At 35.2% G+C, this 17,841-nt stretch overlaps 1 protein-coding gene across 11 annotated transcripts in view; it reads right to left on the bottom strand.

The window, feature by feature from the left end:
* APC (APC regulator of Wnt signaling pathway) overlaps positions 1 to 17,841 on the bottom strand; it is a 148,710-nt gene that overhangs the window by 78,763 nt on the left and 52,106 nt on the right. For 4 of the 11 annotated variants that reach the window (XM_078447456.1, XM_078447449.1, XM_078447429.1 and 1 more), the window contains exon 1: positions 15,452 to 15,556. The exons of 6 other annotated variants lie outside the window; for them this stretch is intronic. Coding sequence is in view for 1 of the 5 variants with exons in the window: in XM_078447420.1 (XP_078303546.1) it covers positions 15,452 to 15,598 (147 nt within the window). In the remaining 4 variants the exon portion in view is untranslated. Of the gene's footprint in view, positions 1 to 15,451; positions 15,665 to 17,841 lie in introns of those variants that run through there. One more of the 11 variants, XM_078447420.1, reaches the window with a different exon arrangement.

Consider the following 17,841-nt stretch of genomic DNA (forward strand, 5'->3'; position numbering starts at 1 on the left):
ATATAGGTAGGTAGAAAGATAGCTAGGTAGTAAGAGATCCTTAGTATGAAGAATTAGAGATTGCTAAGAGTTAGATTAAGACTAACCAAGTTCAGAAGACCCAGATTCTCTTTTTAGTTTAATCCCAAACACAATTTAGAATAAATAAAATTCTGCCTACATTAATTCTTTTAGAACTAAAAAGTATTACAAAAGTTTGTCTGTAAACGATACTTAAAGATCTTGACATAAGAAGATGCTTCTGTAAAAAAATCCACTACACAAATCAAGGCAGCCAGGTTATAACACTAACTAGTCAAGGCAATATTGGAGTTCAGCAACTGGAAGGCCCTTAACAAGGAAAAACAAAGGACTCTGATATAGCCATTTCTTTGAGTTAATGATATATTTGATGCAACCCACTGTCATCTGAGGAGGAAAGTGAGTCATGGGAGGTGGGCAATCACTGACAAAAATCTCTACGATTGAAAACAATGAGAACTAGATTTGTATTTGGAGACCCAGGTCTTAATTTCAGGCTTGGTCATGGTTTAATCTTTGTCCCTGCATTTTAATTCCTTTCACCATTTGTAAAATGGCTATCTACTACTATCTGCACAAATACAGGGATACTGTTAGTGCTTTCTTCTGCAGCATGTATATTACAGGGATACTGTTAGAATTAAGTAAGAAAAGGCAGGTTGAAAATAAAAGTGCTATGTAAACATATGTTATAAAAAGACACATGTAACATATCTTCCTTAGAAAGACCCAATGTCAATCTGTTTTAAGCTTCTGTACTGTGACCAAGGGACAAAGGGTAAAGAAGTAATTCAGCCACTTGAAAAGTACAGACACATCTCAAAAATGAAAGAGAAACTAATGGGTATGATCATTAATCTGCTTTACATCATCCCATTAACAAGCGGGTCTGAAAATATACTAAAAACCATGTAGCAGAAGTGGGGAACTGACAGAATTTAATAATGCAAGCCCTGAAATTCTTTATTTCAAATAACATTTTAACAGGCAACTTTGCACTAAAATAATAAAATATTAAAGGTAACTAACACTGGAAAGAAACAGGTATACACAGGTATGTGAAGACATGGAGATCTCACACAATCACAGAAAGAGCCAGATGGGCAAAATGAGCATAGACGAAGCGTTCTTTACTGAAGGGAAAAAAATTCAACCCTTCATATGGATAATTAAAACATTTGAACACTTTCCCCCCCTTCCAGAATCACAATCATAATTTGATGGGAACAAGAAGATGTTTCACGGAGTAATAATACTCCCTTGTATTCTTTTAAATTGTTGCAACCATTCTTCCCTAAGTTAAAACTGCTTGATGCAAAATTTGAGAAATCATAAATTTACTTTAGAACACCTTTTATACAATCATTAGAATTACATGCCAAATAGATCTTAATTGCAAGTCACTCAACAACATTAAAAAACTGAAAATTTATCTCATGAAATTAATAAAACCTTGGAATCTTTCACTTTAATGAGAGTATGCAAATATCCCAATTTGTTTTTCTGTAGTCAAGATGCCATTAGAGAGATCCTCACCCCATAAGAGAAAGGTTAAGAGAAAAGAAAGCAACAGGACTGTTATTCAGACTTTTATCCAAATGTTCACTGAAAAACAAACTTAGAAGTATCCGAAGAAATTAATGCAAGGAGGAAGAAAAGTTGCAGGCTGGTAAGATATTCAATTAGAATTAAATTTGGAGTTATCATTATTACTAATGTACGAAGTCTGGGATCATTTTTTTTTTTAAATCAGTGAAACTGTTTTTATTGTTTTGTTTTGATGGATTAAAAAATATGTATTTGCTAGCACTTTTAGGTGGCAATAAGAGGAAAATACTAACAGAAAGATAACAAAGCAAAGGAATCCTAAAAGACTACTTTGCTCAACTGTATGCAAATAAACTTGAAAACTTAAATAGGTAATTTTCTAGAAAATGTAATCAATCAAAACTAACAGCAAAGAGAAAGAAAATCTCAAATTTATAATAAAAATCACTATTAGAAAATCGACATCATTGAACATACTAATAGATCGACACAGAAAACAAAATATGATTCTGGCAAAGGTGATGAAAAGATGTTCTACAAATACAGTGCCGTTCTTGGTTGAGAATACTGAATGTAAAAGGACTCTTCTTCTTCTTTAACATGACATCAGCCCCAAAGCCAGCACCATATTTAATGTGAAAACAGTGGATCTATTTCCAAAGTCAGGGAAGCCCATTTTTACCCCTATGTTACTCACTGCACTAGAGTAAAGAAGTTAAAAGGAATAAAATTGGCAGATGAAATAATTACATACCTAGAATATCCCAAAGAATCAACTAAATATTACTATAAGGTAACTGAGGTATTTAGCATAGTCCAAAACATACAGAAATCTTTCCTTTTTATGTGCAAAGAGAAATCAGAGAGAAGATGAAATGGAAGGAAAGGTCCCTATTTCTAATTTTTAGGGGTATAAAATACTTAGGCATAAACTGAACAAAGAATCCAAAACATATATGAGGAAATATAAACACACCTTGTTCATGTACATAAAGATTCAGTATCATGAAGATGTCATTTCCCCCAACTTAATTTATAAATCTTATACAGTCCCAGTAAAAATGCTACATAAGGTTTGTTTTCATTTTGTTTTCTGTAGCTAGACATTTGGAAAAACAAGCAAAAAAGGGAAAATATGAAGAGAGAAGAGAAGGACTAGAACTACCACATATTAAAATATTGTACAAAGCCTTTATAAATAAAAAAAAGTATATAGTTAACTACATTGTACCAATATGTTCATTTTTCAGTCCTGATACTTGTACTGTGAATATGTAAGATGTTAACATTATGGGAAGCTGGGAAGTTGAGTGAAGGGTATACAGGAAATTACTATACTATTTTTCCAATTCTTTTTTAAGTCCAAAGTCATTTTTGGGGGTGCCTGGGTGGCTCAGTTGGTTGGGCGCCCGACTTTGGCTCAGGTCATGGTCTCACAGGTTGGGGTTCAAGCCCTGTGTCAGGCTCCATGCTGACAGCTCAGAGCCTGCCTGCTTCAGATTCTGTGTCTCCCTCTCTCTCTCTCTCTCTCTCTCTCTGCCTCTCCCCAACTTGTGCTCTCTCTCAAAAATAAATAACCTTATTTTAAAAAGTTTTTAAAAAAGTTTTTAAAAGTTAGGATATCGTCATTTGAATAGGTCAACCATGGGAACACACACACACACACACACACACACACACACACACATACACACACACAAATCCATAAGTAAATACATGTAAATTTAGTCATAATGAAGGTAGCATTTCAAATACATGTGAAAAGTTGGGCTTTAAATATGGGCACTGAGCAAAAGGACAGCCATAAGAAAATAGATAAAATTGCATCTACTACTCATATTACACACTAATATGAATCAGAGAAGGAACAGAGATTTAAATGTATAAGAACATTATATTGCACTTAAATTATGGAAACAGTTTTGTTTTTTAATTAAAGATATTTAAATGGAATACACCCTCTTTTGGAGTTCTCTGATGATGTCTGTAGAGTAGGAGTAAAAGATCAGGTATGTTACTTCAAGCAAGTGGGAGTTTTTATTTGGTATAAAAGCATAACTACTTTTAAATAAATAGGATACAACTGTGCAGTGGAATACTACACTGGCATTAAAAAGAATGAAGTTGATGTTAAGAAAAAAAAGGCAAAAACCCCCCCAAAAACCCCAAAAGAGTGCAGGTCATTGCATCTCATATGGTCCATCCTGTTATATTAAAAGGACTGTGTAAGCATAAAAAATGTCACCAAAAGGATATACAAAAATATAGTCATTGTCTCTAGAAAAAAAAAAGGTCTGAGGTCTGCTGAGAAGCCTTCTTTGATACCTTTTAGTAGAGTTTGAAGATTAAAGCAAAAAGTTGGTTCTCTGAAAAGGCTAAATATGATTAGACAGAGAGAAGAGACCAAATACAGAATATGAACAAAATTTGGAAGGGGGTTGCTGATTTAAGAAGAAATAGAAAACCTTAATAGTTCTATAACTATTGAAAAATTGGAGCAGTAAATATTTTCTCCCTTCTCTTCCCAACACAAAAAAACACCAGATCCAAACAGTTTTACATACACTTTCTACCAAACATTTAAGAAACAAATCATTCCAACTTTATAAAACTTTCCCAGGAATAAAAATAATAGTTAACATGCATTCTATCAGGCCAATACAATTATGATATAAAAGTCAAAGGTAGTGCGAAAAATAATTATGGCTAATATTATCATGAATATTAATACAAAAATCCTGAACAAAGTATCAGGAAGCAGGATATATTAGTATACAGTAAAGAAACTATAGCAGAATCAGGCTGGGTTATCCTATGAATCAAAGGATACTTTAACATTATATCATTTATGTGTCATTCACTACATTAAAATATTATATAAGAAAAATCAAAGTCATTAGCTATGCAAGAAAAAAACTCTTAATAAACTGGAAACATAATGGAAGCTGGCAAAAGCTAAACATTTTTAACAGTGAAATGTTAGGGGCATTCTTTTTAAAATGAAGAATAAGATAAGGATGTCTATTATTACCACTTTCATTCAACACAATCCTTGAAGTCCTACTTACTAATTAGCACAGTAAATTTTTTTGAAAGAATAATGATTTGAGAGGCATTAGCAAAGGATAAAAATTTTAAATTATGAAAATTTAAGAAGTTTGTCAGATACAAAAACCATTATACCAAAAAAAAAGTTTTGTTTTTTTTAAATATAAAATTTATTGTCAAATTGGTTTCCATACAACACCCAGTGCTCATCCCAAAAGGTGCCCTTCTCAATACCCATCACCCACCCTCCCCTCCCTCCCACCAAAAAAAAAAAAAAAAAGTTTTAATTCCAAGCAGAGTCCTCACCTATTTTTTATTCTTCTTCTTTAAAAAAATTTTTTTTAAAATTTTAGACAGAGAGACAGAGAGAGAGAACACATGAGCAGGGAAGAGGAGCAGAGGAAGAGAGAGAATCTTAAGTAGGCTCCATGCTCAGTGCAGAACCGAGCGTGGGGCTCAATCCCACAACCCTGGGGTCATGACCTGAGCAGAAATAAAAAGTCGGACACTCAACCGGCTGTCACCCTGGCACCCAATTCTTTTCTCTTTATTTAACAACCAATCCAGGTCCTTATCTTCCATTCTACTTCTCTTCCTATTCTCTACTAAGACCCAATAGGTGATGATATTCAGTTTCCTATCTGCTATATTCTTTGCTCAATCCTTCCTTTCCTTGCATTCTGTAAATGGCTACTTACTTTGGCTGGACTCTATCCAAGCCTATTCCCAGTAAGGACAAGCTCCAAGATGGCCACCAAAATTACCTGAATTGGCAAACATTTTCTGAAAAGGCTTTGTGAGCCCTAAGATTTCTGTCACAATCACCTTTGTTGTTTTAACACAAAAGCAGCCACAGATAATACCTAAATAAATGGGCATGACCATGTTCCAATAAAACTTATTTTACAAAGACAATGGCAGTTTGCTGACACCTGGCCCAGAACATGAATTTCCAATTCTGGTATTTAAACACCCCAAGGTAGCCCAGATAATTTCAGGTATTTAAACACCCCAAGGTAGCCCAGATAGTTTCAAAGGCTACTGAAAAATTCTCAAGATTAGTATTTCACTTTTAAATAACAGGAAACAACCTGCTATGCTGGAAACAACAGAGAACTAAGAAGTCTTAAGGTCCGTGATTAATTTTTAGCAATCATTTTTAATTTCCATGATTTCTTCATCTTCCAGAAATTTGCTGCAATCTCTATTTGGTTCCCTCTCACTCTATGGCATTATAAGTACATACCTTAAAAAAAAACTTTTTTTTACTATCACTTAAATGGGGTCTTAGGAGAAAGAGGTGATAAATGCCAGTGATTAATTTACTAGCTGGCATGAGAAACTCTATTTTTACTTTAAGGTTTTTAATTCACATAGAATTGCTGTTTTTATATATGGTATGAGTATAGTACTTTATTGTCTCCCATATGGAGAACCAATTATATCAGCACTATTTATTAAATAAAACGTTTCCTTTCCACTGAACAGAAATGTTATTTATCATTTGCTAAACTCTCATGTATACTTAGAAGTGTTATTGCATTACATTTCTACTAATTTGAGGCAGATTACATTTCTATGATACTAAATCTAACTTCTCTCTGTCATGAATAATTCAAGTCCTTCAATCAAATTTTCTAGTTTTTTTTCAAGAAACGTTCCTATGCCTTTTCCATCAAACTTATTTGTTTTTTTGTTGTTGTTTTATTTGCCGTGAATAAACACCATTCCATGCCAGATACTGCTAATACCGGTAAGAACTACTGATTTTATTTAATACATATCCCTTATGCACCCACCTTCTCAAATTATCCCATGAATTCTAATAGTTTTTCTTATGTATTTTCTGGGTATAATTATATAAGTTATAAGTAAAGATAACTTTTGTCTCTTCTTTCCCAGTATTTACACATTCCTTATCTTGTTAGCTTGAAACTTCAAAATAACGTTGAATAGTGATCTTATCCCTGATTTTAATAGGAATGGTTTAGTGTTTCACCATTTTATAGTCTTGCTCTTAAGATTTCAGTAAGTAATTTTTAGGCATTTTCCTTTTAAGTTTTTATTATTTGATTCATTAATAGTTCACCGGTAAATTATTTCTTCTAGCTTTTCAAGTGGATTAACCACAGAGTTGTATATGTTCTCTCATTTAAAAATTTGCCACTTTTCTTATTTGTGCTCTTTTGGTCCTTTGTTTTCTTAATCAGACTTGGTAGTGTTTCATCTGTTTTATTGATCTTTACCAAAAAAATAAACTTTTGGTGTTATATATCCTTTCTACAACTTTATTACTTTACTCATTTCTGTATTTATCCTTAACTAATTACATTATTTCCAACTGATTTATTTTGTTCTTGTTATTTAAACTGAATATTAATTCATTTATTTCCTTACTCTATTTACATGTTCGTTTATCAATTTCTATCTTAACAATATAAGTACTTAAGGGTATTAATTTTCTTCTCAGTGTAAGCTTGGCTATGTCCCATAGGTTTTCGTATAAAGTGTTTTCCTTTTTATTTCTTGACAATTCATAACTGCAATAGATTTCCTCTTTGATCTAAGGGGAAACTAGATCTTTCTCAATTATTAAGTGTATAAAATGACTTGAGTCATTTTTTTATTGCCACTAACTGATTATTTATTAGACTGGAGACTGTTGCCCTCAAAACTGCTACTATTCAGAATTTTTTAAGGTTTGCCTTGTGGCCAAGAACATGACTAATTTTCAGAAATAACCCACTGAAATTTTAAAAAAGGAAAGAGTGTAAAAGTTCTATCCCTTAAATCCTTTATATGTGCTTTTCTGTGTATTTGGCATGTGAAATTTATAAAGTCTACCATTTATTGCATACTTAAAATACACTATTAGTACAAGTGCCCTACATATATATCTCATTTAATCTTCAAAACTGTAAGGTAGCTATCACTCACCATTTTAGAGTTAAGGGATGGGACTTCAAAATGCTAAATAATTTTCATAAGAACACAAATCAAGTTGCTAAGCCAGATTTCAAACTCCTGTTTCTAATGCTCATGCTTTTAAAGACCATACAATACTATCTTTATGTGGTTTTCATGACCTGTTATATCGGTTAAGTCTACCTTCCAAACTTATGTTCTACTAGGTCTCAATATAACCCTTCTCAAATCCCTCCTCATTATCCCGTGTAGACTGTTTTGTACTTTTGTTCACAATTTGTCTCCTTTTTGAATGTCCCTTCCTTTTTTCCTCTGCTTTGCAGTATCTCCATCGTTTAAGGCATAGTTCTGTTGCCTTAACATAAAATCTTCCTGTCCTCTCCAGCCAATAATGAGTCTTTCTGCTGCTGCTGAGTTTTTGATGAGTTTTGTTTTCTCCACCTTTAAGACAAAGTTTATTATTGAACACTTAGACAGATTTTGTTGTTTTTAGGAGAGAGAGAGAGACAGCATGAACGGGGGGAGAGGGGCAGAAGGAGAGTGATAGAGAATCGTAAGCAGGCTCCATGCTCAGTTAAGAGCTTGATGCGGGGTTCAATCTCAGGACCACAAGATCACGACCTGAGCCAAAATAAGAGTCAGACATTCAACTGACTGAGCCACCCAGCCACCTCTCGAATACTTAGCTTTTGTTAATTCCCAAATACTTTATTCTGTGACAGCCACAAAAAGACAAATAACAAGCAGGAATAAACTGAAGCAGTGCTTTACCAGCCACGGAGAGCAAGGAAGAGAAAAAGAGGATACAAGTTCAAAGAATGTCTAAGATGACTTTTCCATTAAAACAGTAAGATGATGGGGGCGCCTGGGTGGCTCAGTTGGTTAGATGTCCAACTTTGGCTCGGGTCATGATCTCGCAGTTTGTGATGTCAAGCCCCCTGTCGGGTTCTGTGCTGACAGCTCAGAGCCTGGAGCCTGCTTTGGATTCTGTGTCTCCCTCTCTGTCTGCCCTTCCCCCACTCATGCGCACATGCGTTCTCTCTCTCTGTCTCTCTCTCTCAATAATATATAAACGTTAAAAAATTTTTTTTAGATAGTAAGATGATGGATTTCTCTCTATGGCTATACAATTGAAATCAACAAACATTTGACAATTTACTATTCACAAGACACCATACAAATATTATATAGAGATTTTGTTAGGTTGAAATGTGTTCTCCAAAAAGATACATTGAATCACAGGTAGCTAGCCCCTAGTATCTCTGAAAAGTGACCTTATTTGGAAGCAGGTCTTTGCACATGTAATCAAGTTAAGATAAGGTCTTAACAGATTAAGGTGGGCCCTGAATCCAATGACTGGTATCCTTAAAACAAGACCAAGTGAAGAGATGGAATCACCAAGACAGAGGGAAAATGCTATGTTAACAATGGAGGCAAAAACTGGAGTTTGCTCCAGTGGAGGCAATGGAGGCAAAAACTGGCAGCTGCAAGCAAAGGAATGCCAAAGATTGCCAGCAACCACCAGGAGCTAGGGAGAGAGACACGGAATAGATTCTCCCTTAGTATCTCCAGGAAGGAACCAACCTTGATGACACCTTGATTTCGGATTTTTAGTTTCCAGAACTGTAAAGAAATAGATTTCTACAGTTTTAAGCCGCTAGTCTGTGGTACTCTGTCACAAGAGCCTTATGAGACCAATGCAAGGGGAAAGATAAGTTGAAACATTCCTTATTCTCAAGTATCTTATTATCCAGCAAAGGAGTAATATTCTAGCAGCATGGGTAAATCAGGTGAGTATACAAATGTATCAGATGTTTGTGTACCACCTTACATTCTCTTGGTTGTCTTTAACTTCAGATGTAAACTGACTGTACATTAGCTATACCAGGTATCTTTTGCTTTCTGTCCTAGAGACACCCCAGCATGGGTCCCCGACATTCATGCATGTACAACTGATAAAAGAATGAATGTTTGATGGGGCAATCCTTGACTAAAGGGGAATGGAAGCTAGTATATATACTCTTTTTATGATTGGATAATTAATTCTATGTGGTTCCTCAGAAAGTCCTGACAGATCAAGCCACAGTTTTCTAAAGTGACAACTGACTTGAGAACCTATACTTATTCTGGCTGTCCATTTTCACTTAACTCTTTCTAGCCCTCTATTCCTAGAATCACTTCCTAAAAAAAGTACTTCATTCAAGGCCTTGTCTCAAGATTCTGACTTACAGGGGAACCAGGCTAAGATGCAAACTATTTACAATCCGAGGGCAAATATAGGGCTCCTGTGTGGCTCAGGTGGTTGAGCATCTAACTCTTGATTTTGGCTCAGGTCATAACATCATGATCATGATATTGAGAACCTGCATCCAACTCCGTGCTGAGCATGGAGCCTGCGTAAGATTCTCTCTCCCTCTCCCTTTGCACCCCCCTTCCACGCCTTCTCTCTCTCAAAAAATAAAAAAAATAAAATAAAATAAATACAAATTTGTATTAAAAAACATTTGATAGAATGCTATGGAAGTAATACCTTGCTGAGAAAATTAGGAAAAACATTGAGAATGCAAAAGCCATTTAAGAAGGGACTTGAAAGATAGCATAAATAGTAACAAACATAAAGGTAAGAGGTTAGTATTTCAGAAAAAGGAACAGCATGATCAAAGTTCAGAGGTTAGAAAAATGATGTATATTTGGGAAAACAGATAGCAATTTAATTTAGCTGAAATCCAGTGTAGAGGAATCAGGGAAAAGAGGGAAGTAAGAGCATAAATATGGTCTGGAACCACATTGTGGTTGGGTGACTTCATACTGTGAGGAAGAAGAGGTTTGGACAGAATAGCTACAGAAATGGTATGATAACAAGCTTAAAAGGTAGGAGGCCATGTTGCTTTAACGTTTCTATTATAAACAATATCAGAAGTAGGTGATATACTGACATAGATTAAGTGATAATAAAACCAAAAATCTAAAAGTAGTTGGTGGAATGATTTCAATACTCTTCAATGTTATGTTTATTTACCATATGAGTGACATTATACCCTATACTTTAAACAAATCTGGTACTCGAAAATCTGAATTTACCTAAAAAAGTAACCTTCATTCCCAAAAGTATAACTAACTTAAAAACAAAAACTACAAAACTTCAGCTTAAAAAAAATAAAGAACTGTGTGTACATATGCCTACAGTAGACAGAACAAGGGCCCCACGAAGATGTCCACATCCTAATCCCTTAAACTCATGAACGTGTTACTTTACATAGCTTAAGGGACTTTGATATGATTAAGTTAAGGATCTTGACATGGGGAGATTTTCCTGATATAGGTGGACCTAAGGTAATCACAAGGGCTCTTCTAAGGGGACAGAAGGGTCAGAGTCAGAAAAGCATATGTGACAACAGAAACAAAGGGTCAGAGTCAGAGAGAGATTTAATATGCTGCTGACAATGAAGACAGAAGAAGGGGCTACAAGCCAATAGAGGTGGCCTCTAGAAGCTAGAAAAAAAGGAAATGGATTCTCCCCCGTAGCCTCTGGAAGAAATGCAGTACTGCTGCTATTTTAATTTTGAACCAGTGAAAACCATTTTAGACTTCTGTCCTCTAGGGCTGTAAGATAATAAATGTGTGGTCTCAAACCACCAAATTTGTGGTAATTTGTTACAACAGCAAAAGGAAAAAATGCCTTATGATCCAGAGATCCCTCTCCTAGGAATAAATTCCACTGAAATTTCTCATTGGCCATGTAGTTTAAAACATATCTACAATTTCTTTGACCCTATTCCTTCAAAAGGTAGAGCTTAATTTATCTTCCCTGTGTGAGCTAGACTTAATGACTCACTTCTAATAAAGAAAATATGGTAGCGGTGTGACTTTTGAAACTATGTCTTAGATGGATTACTTCTTGATCTTTCTTTCTGGGATCAAGGGAAAAAGCCAGCTGCCCTGTCAAAGAAGATACTCAAGCTGCTCCATGGAGAGGCCTATGGCAAAGAACTGAGGCCTCTTGCCAAAAGTCAAGAGAAACAGGCTATGTGAGATCCATCTTGGAAGTGGATTCTCCAGTTGAGTCAAACCTTCAGATGACTGTAGCCCTGGCTGACATCTTGACCGCAACTTCATGAGATTGTAAGCCAGACTACACTTTGAATTTCTGCTCCACAGAAACTCTAAAATAATAAATATTTGCTGTTTAAGCCATTAAGATTTGCAGTAACTTTTTATGCAGTATGAAACGAACATAGTCTATAAAGAGTCATGTAGTAGGATGTACAACGTAGCAGTGTGTGTGGTAAAAAGAGATTTGGAAAAAACCTAGGACCCTCCCAGAGGACTAATGATAGATACTACATAACACTATACAGAAGAGTTAGCACAAAAAACTACACAGACATAAAATATGTAGATCTTAAAAACAGTATTGAATTAAAAATGTTCAAAAATTATGTAAATTAAAAAACAAATTTGGGTACATACCCCAAAGGAATGAAAGCAGGGACTCAGAGATTATTTGTACACCCACCTTCCCAGCAACATTATTCACAATACCTGAAGATGGAAGAAAACCGAGTCCACCCACAGATGAATGGATACACAAAATGTGGTATACATACAATATTATTCAGCCTTAAAAAGTTAGGGAGTTACGACACATGCTAACTATTTCACAAGAACTGATGCATGTTTAAGAACACATTTGAATGAGTGCGTAAAAAGGGAGTGGGTGTAGGGTGTGGGAATAAAGGGGATAAGGCTTGCCCTATATGGATTGATGATGTCATGATTTGATTTACAAAAAATAATTTTTGAGAACGTATCTTTTACATAATATGTGAGAAGCCACCTATACCAAAATAAGAGCTGGTGTACCTTTCCTTCTAGAAGCTGACCCTACAGAAATCAAGAACCACAGATTATTGACTATTAGAACTAGAAGATCTAGAAATCATTTCATCCAACCATCTCACTTTATAGTCAAGACACTTAATATTTGAAAGTAATTTACTTTTCAGAATCATCTGTGATTCCAATCAGATTTCATAAAGCATGGTGTTTCAAATCGCAAACTACCAATTTCTCTAAATTAGAAGATACTTTAGGTGATATAAACCCTTAAAGATCCTAGGAGTAGCCAAAGCAATCAGTCTTTAACTAGCAATGACATTTCACTTAGTTCTTTTTTGGAGGTAAGTTTCCATGTTTTATTTGATTCTCCAGCACATTTTACAGGTCTGGCATTTTAACAGGTACTCAAATATGTAGTGAATGTACTCCCTTGAGTACTATTCATCTTCTCTATATCAAAGTGCTCTATCTCATCTTGTGGGCTAAGTAATATTCCACTCAGATTTGAAAGAAAGAAAGAAAGAAAGAAAGAAAGAAAGAAAGAAAGAAAGAAGGTGGAGCGGGAAGGGGGAAGGTCAAAATTAAGAAATTAAGGATAACATTTAATATAAAAAGACTGGTTACATTATGTGTAATTAATGACAGTAAAAAATAGAGAAAAATGATAGGACAAAAATCCACACAGCGTCAATAAATAGCTTTGATTCAGTTCTCGGGCATATTTATGAATATTTAACTTTTGAATTCCTTAAAGTTCAATTTCAAAGACCACAAAAATCAACAGTCCAGTCTTATGTTAGGTATTTCACACCACAAGAGGAAAGAAATCAACTTTTCTTAATTTAGTTATTTAATTCCAGAAAGTACTAAAATTTAATGTTATTCTATTTAAAAGTGTGCATATGATTAATGAGATGCTCTTAAAAAAAAAAAGGATGTTATGAATGTCATTATGAAAACTGCTGTCTCTCCATTTGCTTAGCTAGCAGATATTTTACAAAGCATTCTTCTATCATGGTTAGAAACTCAAAACCAAGTAAGATTTATTTTTCATTTAATGAATAATTTGTCAATGACATTACTTTTCAAATAATTTCTATGACATACTATTCTGTATATTATGTAGTAAGAGATATTATGAAATATTTTATAGACCTATGCCCTTTATATCCTTTTACAATACATGACCTTGGATAAAGTCACAACATAGTTAAGAATACTCTTAACACTTTAAAATGAAAATAATGCTACACCGATGTATTTAAATAGTAAAATAAGATAATCATAAACTCCCAAAGACTATGCTAACTGAGGTTCAAAGAAATGACTGGTATTAGCTAGTAAATTTCATTTGCAACTTTAATGTGACATCTTTAATTCTAGCTGCAGTTTCCATCAGATTAAAAAAAGAGATCTTAAGGACTATTAACCCTGATATACATGATCAAATAATTCTTAAAGTAGAAATAATTGTTTAAATAAAGAACAAAATTGCTTTAATTTATCAGTGAAAACTTTACATAGTCTAATTTATTCAAGTCCAATTCCTTAATATGTTGAAAAAAAATTACTAAAACAAAATTACAGGTTCTCAGAAGACTTTCTACCACATAAGCACTATTTAAGAGACACTGTCCCTGATCCTCGAGGGCTTTACAAAGCCAATGCCATCCAGTTCAGGGACTAGGGAGGTGTGGCAGGCTGGCTGTCATAATATGCATAAAGATAAGGTATTTAAAATCATATTTAATCTGAAAACATGTTTTTAGCAAGAAAAAAGTAACTGCAATGAAAACACTCTGTATCAAGAGTATATCTTATGAGTGTTTACTAAACAAATAAATCTAAAAGAAAAACCTTGGTGCTTTAATTTAAAATATCTGCCTTTGGAGTTTATTCAATAGTATCTAAAAGTAACCAAAAGTAATATAAAATTACTTAATACAGATCTTAAATCTCAAGCCCATGAAAAATTTATCATTAATTTTTCATAAAGTAATTCACATTATAGTGATTTATTCTCGAACAACCTAGTTGATGGCATAAAGCTACACTAACAAAGGAAAAGAGCCACACTGCTTCATACATAATTTATTAACATTTCCTATAGGATTTACGTTACAGGAAAGAATTTGAACATCTCTTGTATGATGTAGAATCAAGTGTCTGATACATCCCACTGCCAAAACATTCACAGCCTGGTATTTTTCCTACTTTAAAAAATTAAGTATTTTTTTTTTCTCCTATTCAGTTTACAATTATAAACTATGGCTTCTTGTAAAAGGAGTTCTACCACCAGCATTGCTGCAAGGTTTCTTATTCCTCTGCAGTTGTCTTTTCAGTCTAACAGAGGGAGAAGAGCACTGCTGCAGTCATCTACAAAATGCCACTACCATTTCGACTTGTAACTAACAAAGACGCTGGTATCTTTTTGCCACCCTATTCAGAGACTACTGTTCATTTAGATGTGTTGCAAAAGCAGGCACTTTGGTGACCAAAATTTCTCCAATCAACCAAAACCATCACTCAAGCTCTGCAGTATCTGCCTCCTCCCCTTCCTCCTCTGAAGTAGCCCTGTCCACTAGATTCACATCAGCCATCAGCAGCAGCTTTGTATCCCCTCTCTTGGCTACCACTGCATATGTCCTTGTGGCCAGGGAGGAAAAAAAGCCTTTCAATGGGCTAGAGCTTTTGCTCCTCGCCATGAATATGTTCCATTCTTTGTTGTCCTCTACCCGTTTCCTTAGATACTGTTATTGCACTCTGTCAACAGGCATTATAAAAACAAAACCTCCTCTAGCTTCAAAAACAGCTTTCTCACCAGACTCCCCTTAAGACTCCTACCCCTCCCCCCTTCTTCCTCTTCTGTCAAAAACCCAGGATCAGAAGCACAGGAAATCCATCTCCTGTGCTGCAGTGGGGGGAAGGGGGGAGACGCCCCTGCCTCCTGGCTTGGCATGTGGCAATAGACCCTGTGCCAAGGAAAGGCCACCGGTTTCAGACAGTGCGAGGGAAAACCGCGTCCCCCTCCCCCCGCAGCAAGCAGGGCTATCGTGGCTCCAACACTTACCCCATTTCCGAGCCCAGCAGCACCTCCATTCCGTCTCCAGTGACACCCAGGCGGGCTGCGCCAATACAGCCACATGTCGGTCACGTGAGCCCACGCCCAGCCAATCAGCAGGTCCCCGACGGGAATGAGGAGCGCCCTGGTCCGCATCCAGAGGATTACACAGCTGCTTCACGCTCGGTTTCCAGACCCGCACTCCGCACTCCGCAGTAGGGCACCAAGCCCCGCCCCACTGCCCGGCAGCCGAGCCCTAGCCCGCACCTAGTGCTGGTGGGTGCGCCCATATCGCGCCTTTCCCCGGCAACCCACAGAAGCCAAGGAAGCTGACTAGCATAATAGGTTGGGGTGGGGGAGGTTCACAGGGCAGAAAGATTAACATGAGATGCTGGAGGTAGGTGGGTGAATAATAAATTACATCTCATTTGCTAAGATTTACATTACTTGCAGCACAGAGGAAAAGAATTCTATTAAATATATTACAATGAATCACTTCACATTACAAGTCACTTGTGATTTGTTAAAAATACAGTTACTACAAAAGCTATGATGGCAGCATAGAGTGGTTGAGATCAATCATGGAGTTACAGGGTCCGGAATGAATCTGCTTCTGCCACTTACTAAATGGGTGGACTATAGTCACTTAAAGGCTTAGTGTTTCAGTTTCCCCTACAAAATGGGAGAAGTATATACATGATGCAGTATTTACAGCAGTCCCTGACACAGTTAAGTGCTGTTGGCTTCTACTAACCTGAGTGGAAATTCTATATTTCATTTAGAAAAAAAAATTTTTTTTTTTTTACATTTTTATGTATTTTTGAGAGACAGAGCACAAGTGGGGGAGGGGCAGAGGGAGAATGAGACACAGAATCCAAAGCAGGCTCTAGGCTCTGCGCTGTCAGCACAGAGCCCAATGCAGGGCTGAACCCACAAACCTTGAGATCATGACCTGAGCCGAAGTAAGACGCTCAACCGACTGAGCCACCCAGGCGCCCCTTCTATATTTCATTTAAATCGAACCAAGTGAAGCTTAAATTACTTATTTTTAGAAGTTCAAAAGTTCGAAGGGCAAATTCAAATTGCCAAGAATTTAAAGTACATTTAAATTTTGGTTTAAATGGGGGGAGGAGACCAATTTCCATGATATATTTCAAATTTAAAAGGATATTTAACTTCAGATTTTTAAATGAAATATTATTTACTATCATCTTTTCTTAGTTTTTCAAATCAACAGCATCAAAAGCAGCAAGCTATTAAACAGCATATTTGGAGCATTTCCATTTTATTAAAAATTGTATGAATTAGAAAAATAATAGATACAGCAAAATGCTCATAGACACACAACCACTGTTCACAGTGGTCATCCTTGGAAAGTGGGATTATGGAGTTATTTCTTTTTCCTTTGTGCTTTTGAATATTTTTCTCTTTGTGTTTATCTTATAATGCCATACATGTATATACATATGTATATATACATACATATATAGCAAATATATATATATACACACCATATCTATATATGCCATATATAATGCCATACATAATATATATATTTAGAGGCAAATAATACCCTCTAAATATTGTTGGATGAACACATGAACACTGACCACATATTACTAGTAATTACAAAAATTATATATTAAAAGTTTAAATATATTTAGAAATAATTTCTCTTCATATTTGAAATAAAGGAAACATGTGAATCAATTTGATTCTATCTCAAATATCCCTTTCGTCAGGATGACTTAGTTTTACAAAAGGCTTTCAATCTCTTACCGAAAGTGCATGATTCACTGAACAAGACTTAATTATTTATACAGTCATTGAGTATTTGTGACAAATCCAGAATAGATAATTCCTCATAAGGCCTAAACTTCTGGAAAGAAAAAGTACCCTTCAAAACAAAGAATACATTTTAGAAGCTCCTAAAAATAACTTCTTAGTATCTTAAGAAACAATTCTATTACTCTTGACTCAGACTATGATTCAAGCTCTTATTGAGTAAATCAGTTTGTAGCCAAAACATTTGTCTAAATTTTTACTGTTATGTATTGCACAAGTCAGAGATTCAAATGACAAAATTCTGAAGAAAGTTCTGACCATTACATGTTCAATACTCATGATAATTTAAATCTAAAAGCAAGCCAATGTAAAAACTTCACATTTTACAATAATGTCAGTGAAACATTAATTGGTGTTACCAGTTTGCATGTATCTCAGAATACAGCTCCTGCCATCCCTATTTAAATAAAAATGTTAGCATTTACAGTACATATATATGTTTGCACTAAAAATATTTTCTGATTAAAGTGAAATACTAACAACAAATTGTATGTTAAGGCTATTAACGTGCTTGTACTCACAAAACATGCCCTTGGTTTCAAATATCTGTTCAT

Source organism: Panthera onca, chromosome A1 (genome assembly GCF_046562875.1).
Source record: "Panthera onca isolate mPanOnc1 chromosome A1, mPanOnc1 haplotype 2, whole genome shotgun sequence".
Classification (NCBI taxonomy): domain Eukaryota; kingdom Metazoa; phylum Chordata; class Mammalia; order Carnivora; family Felidae; genus Panthera; species Panthera onca.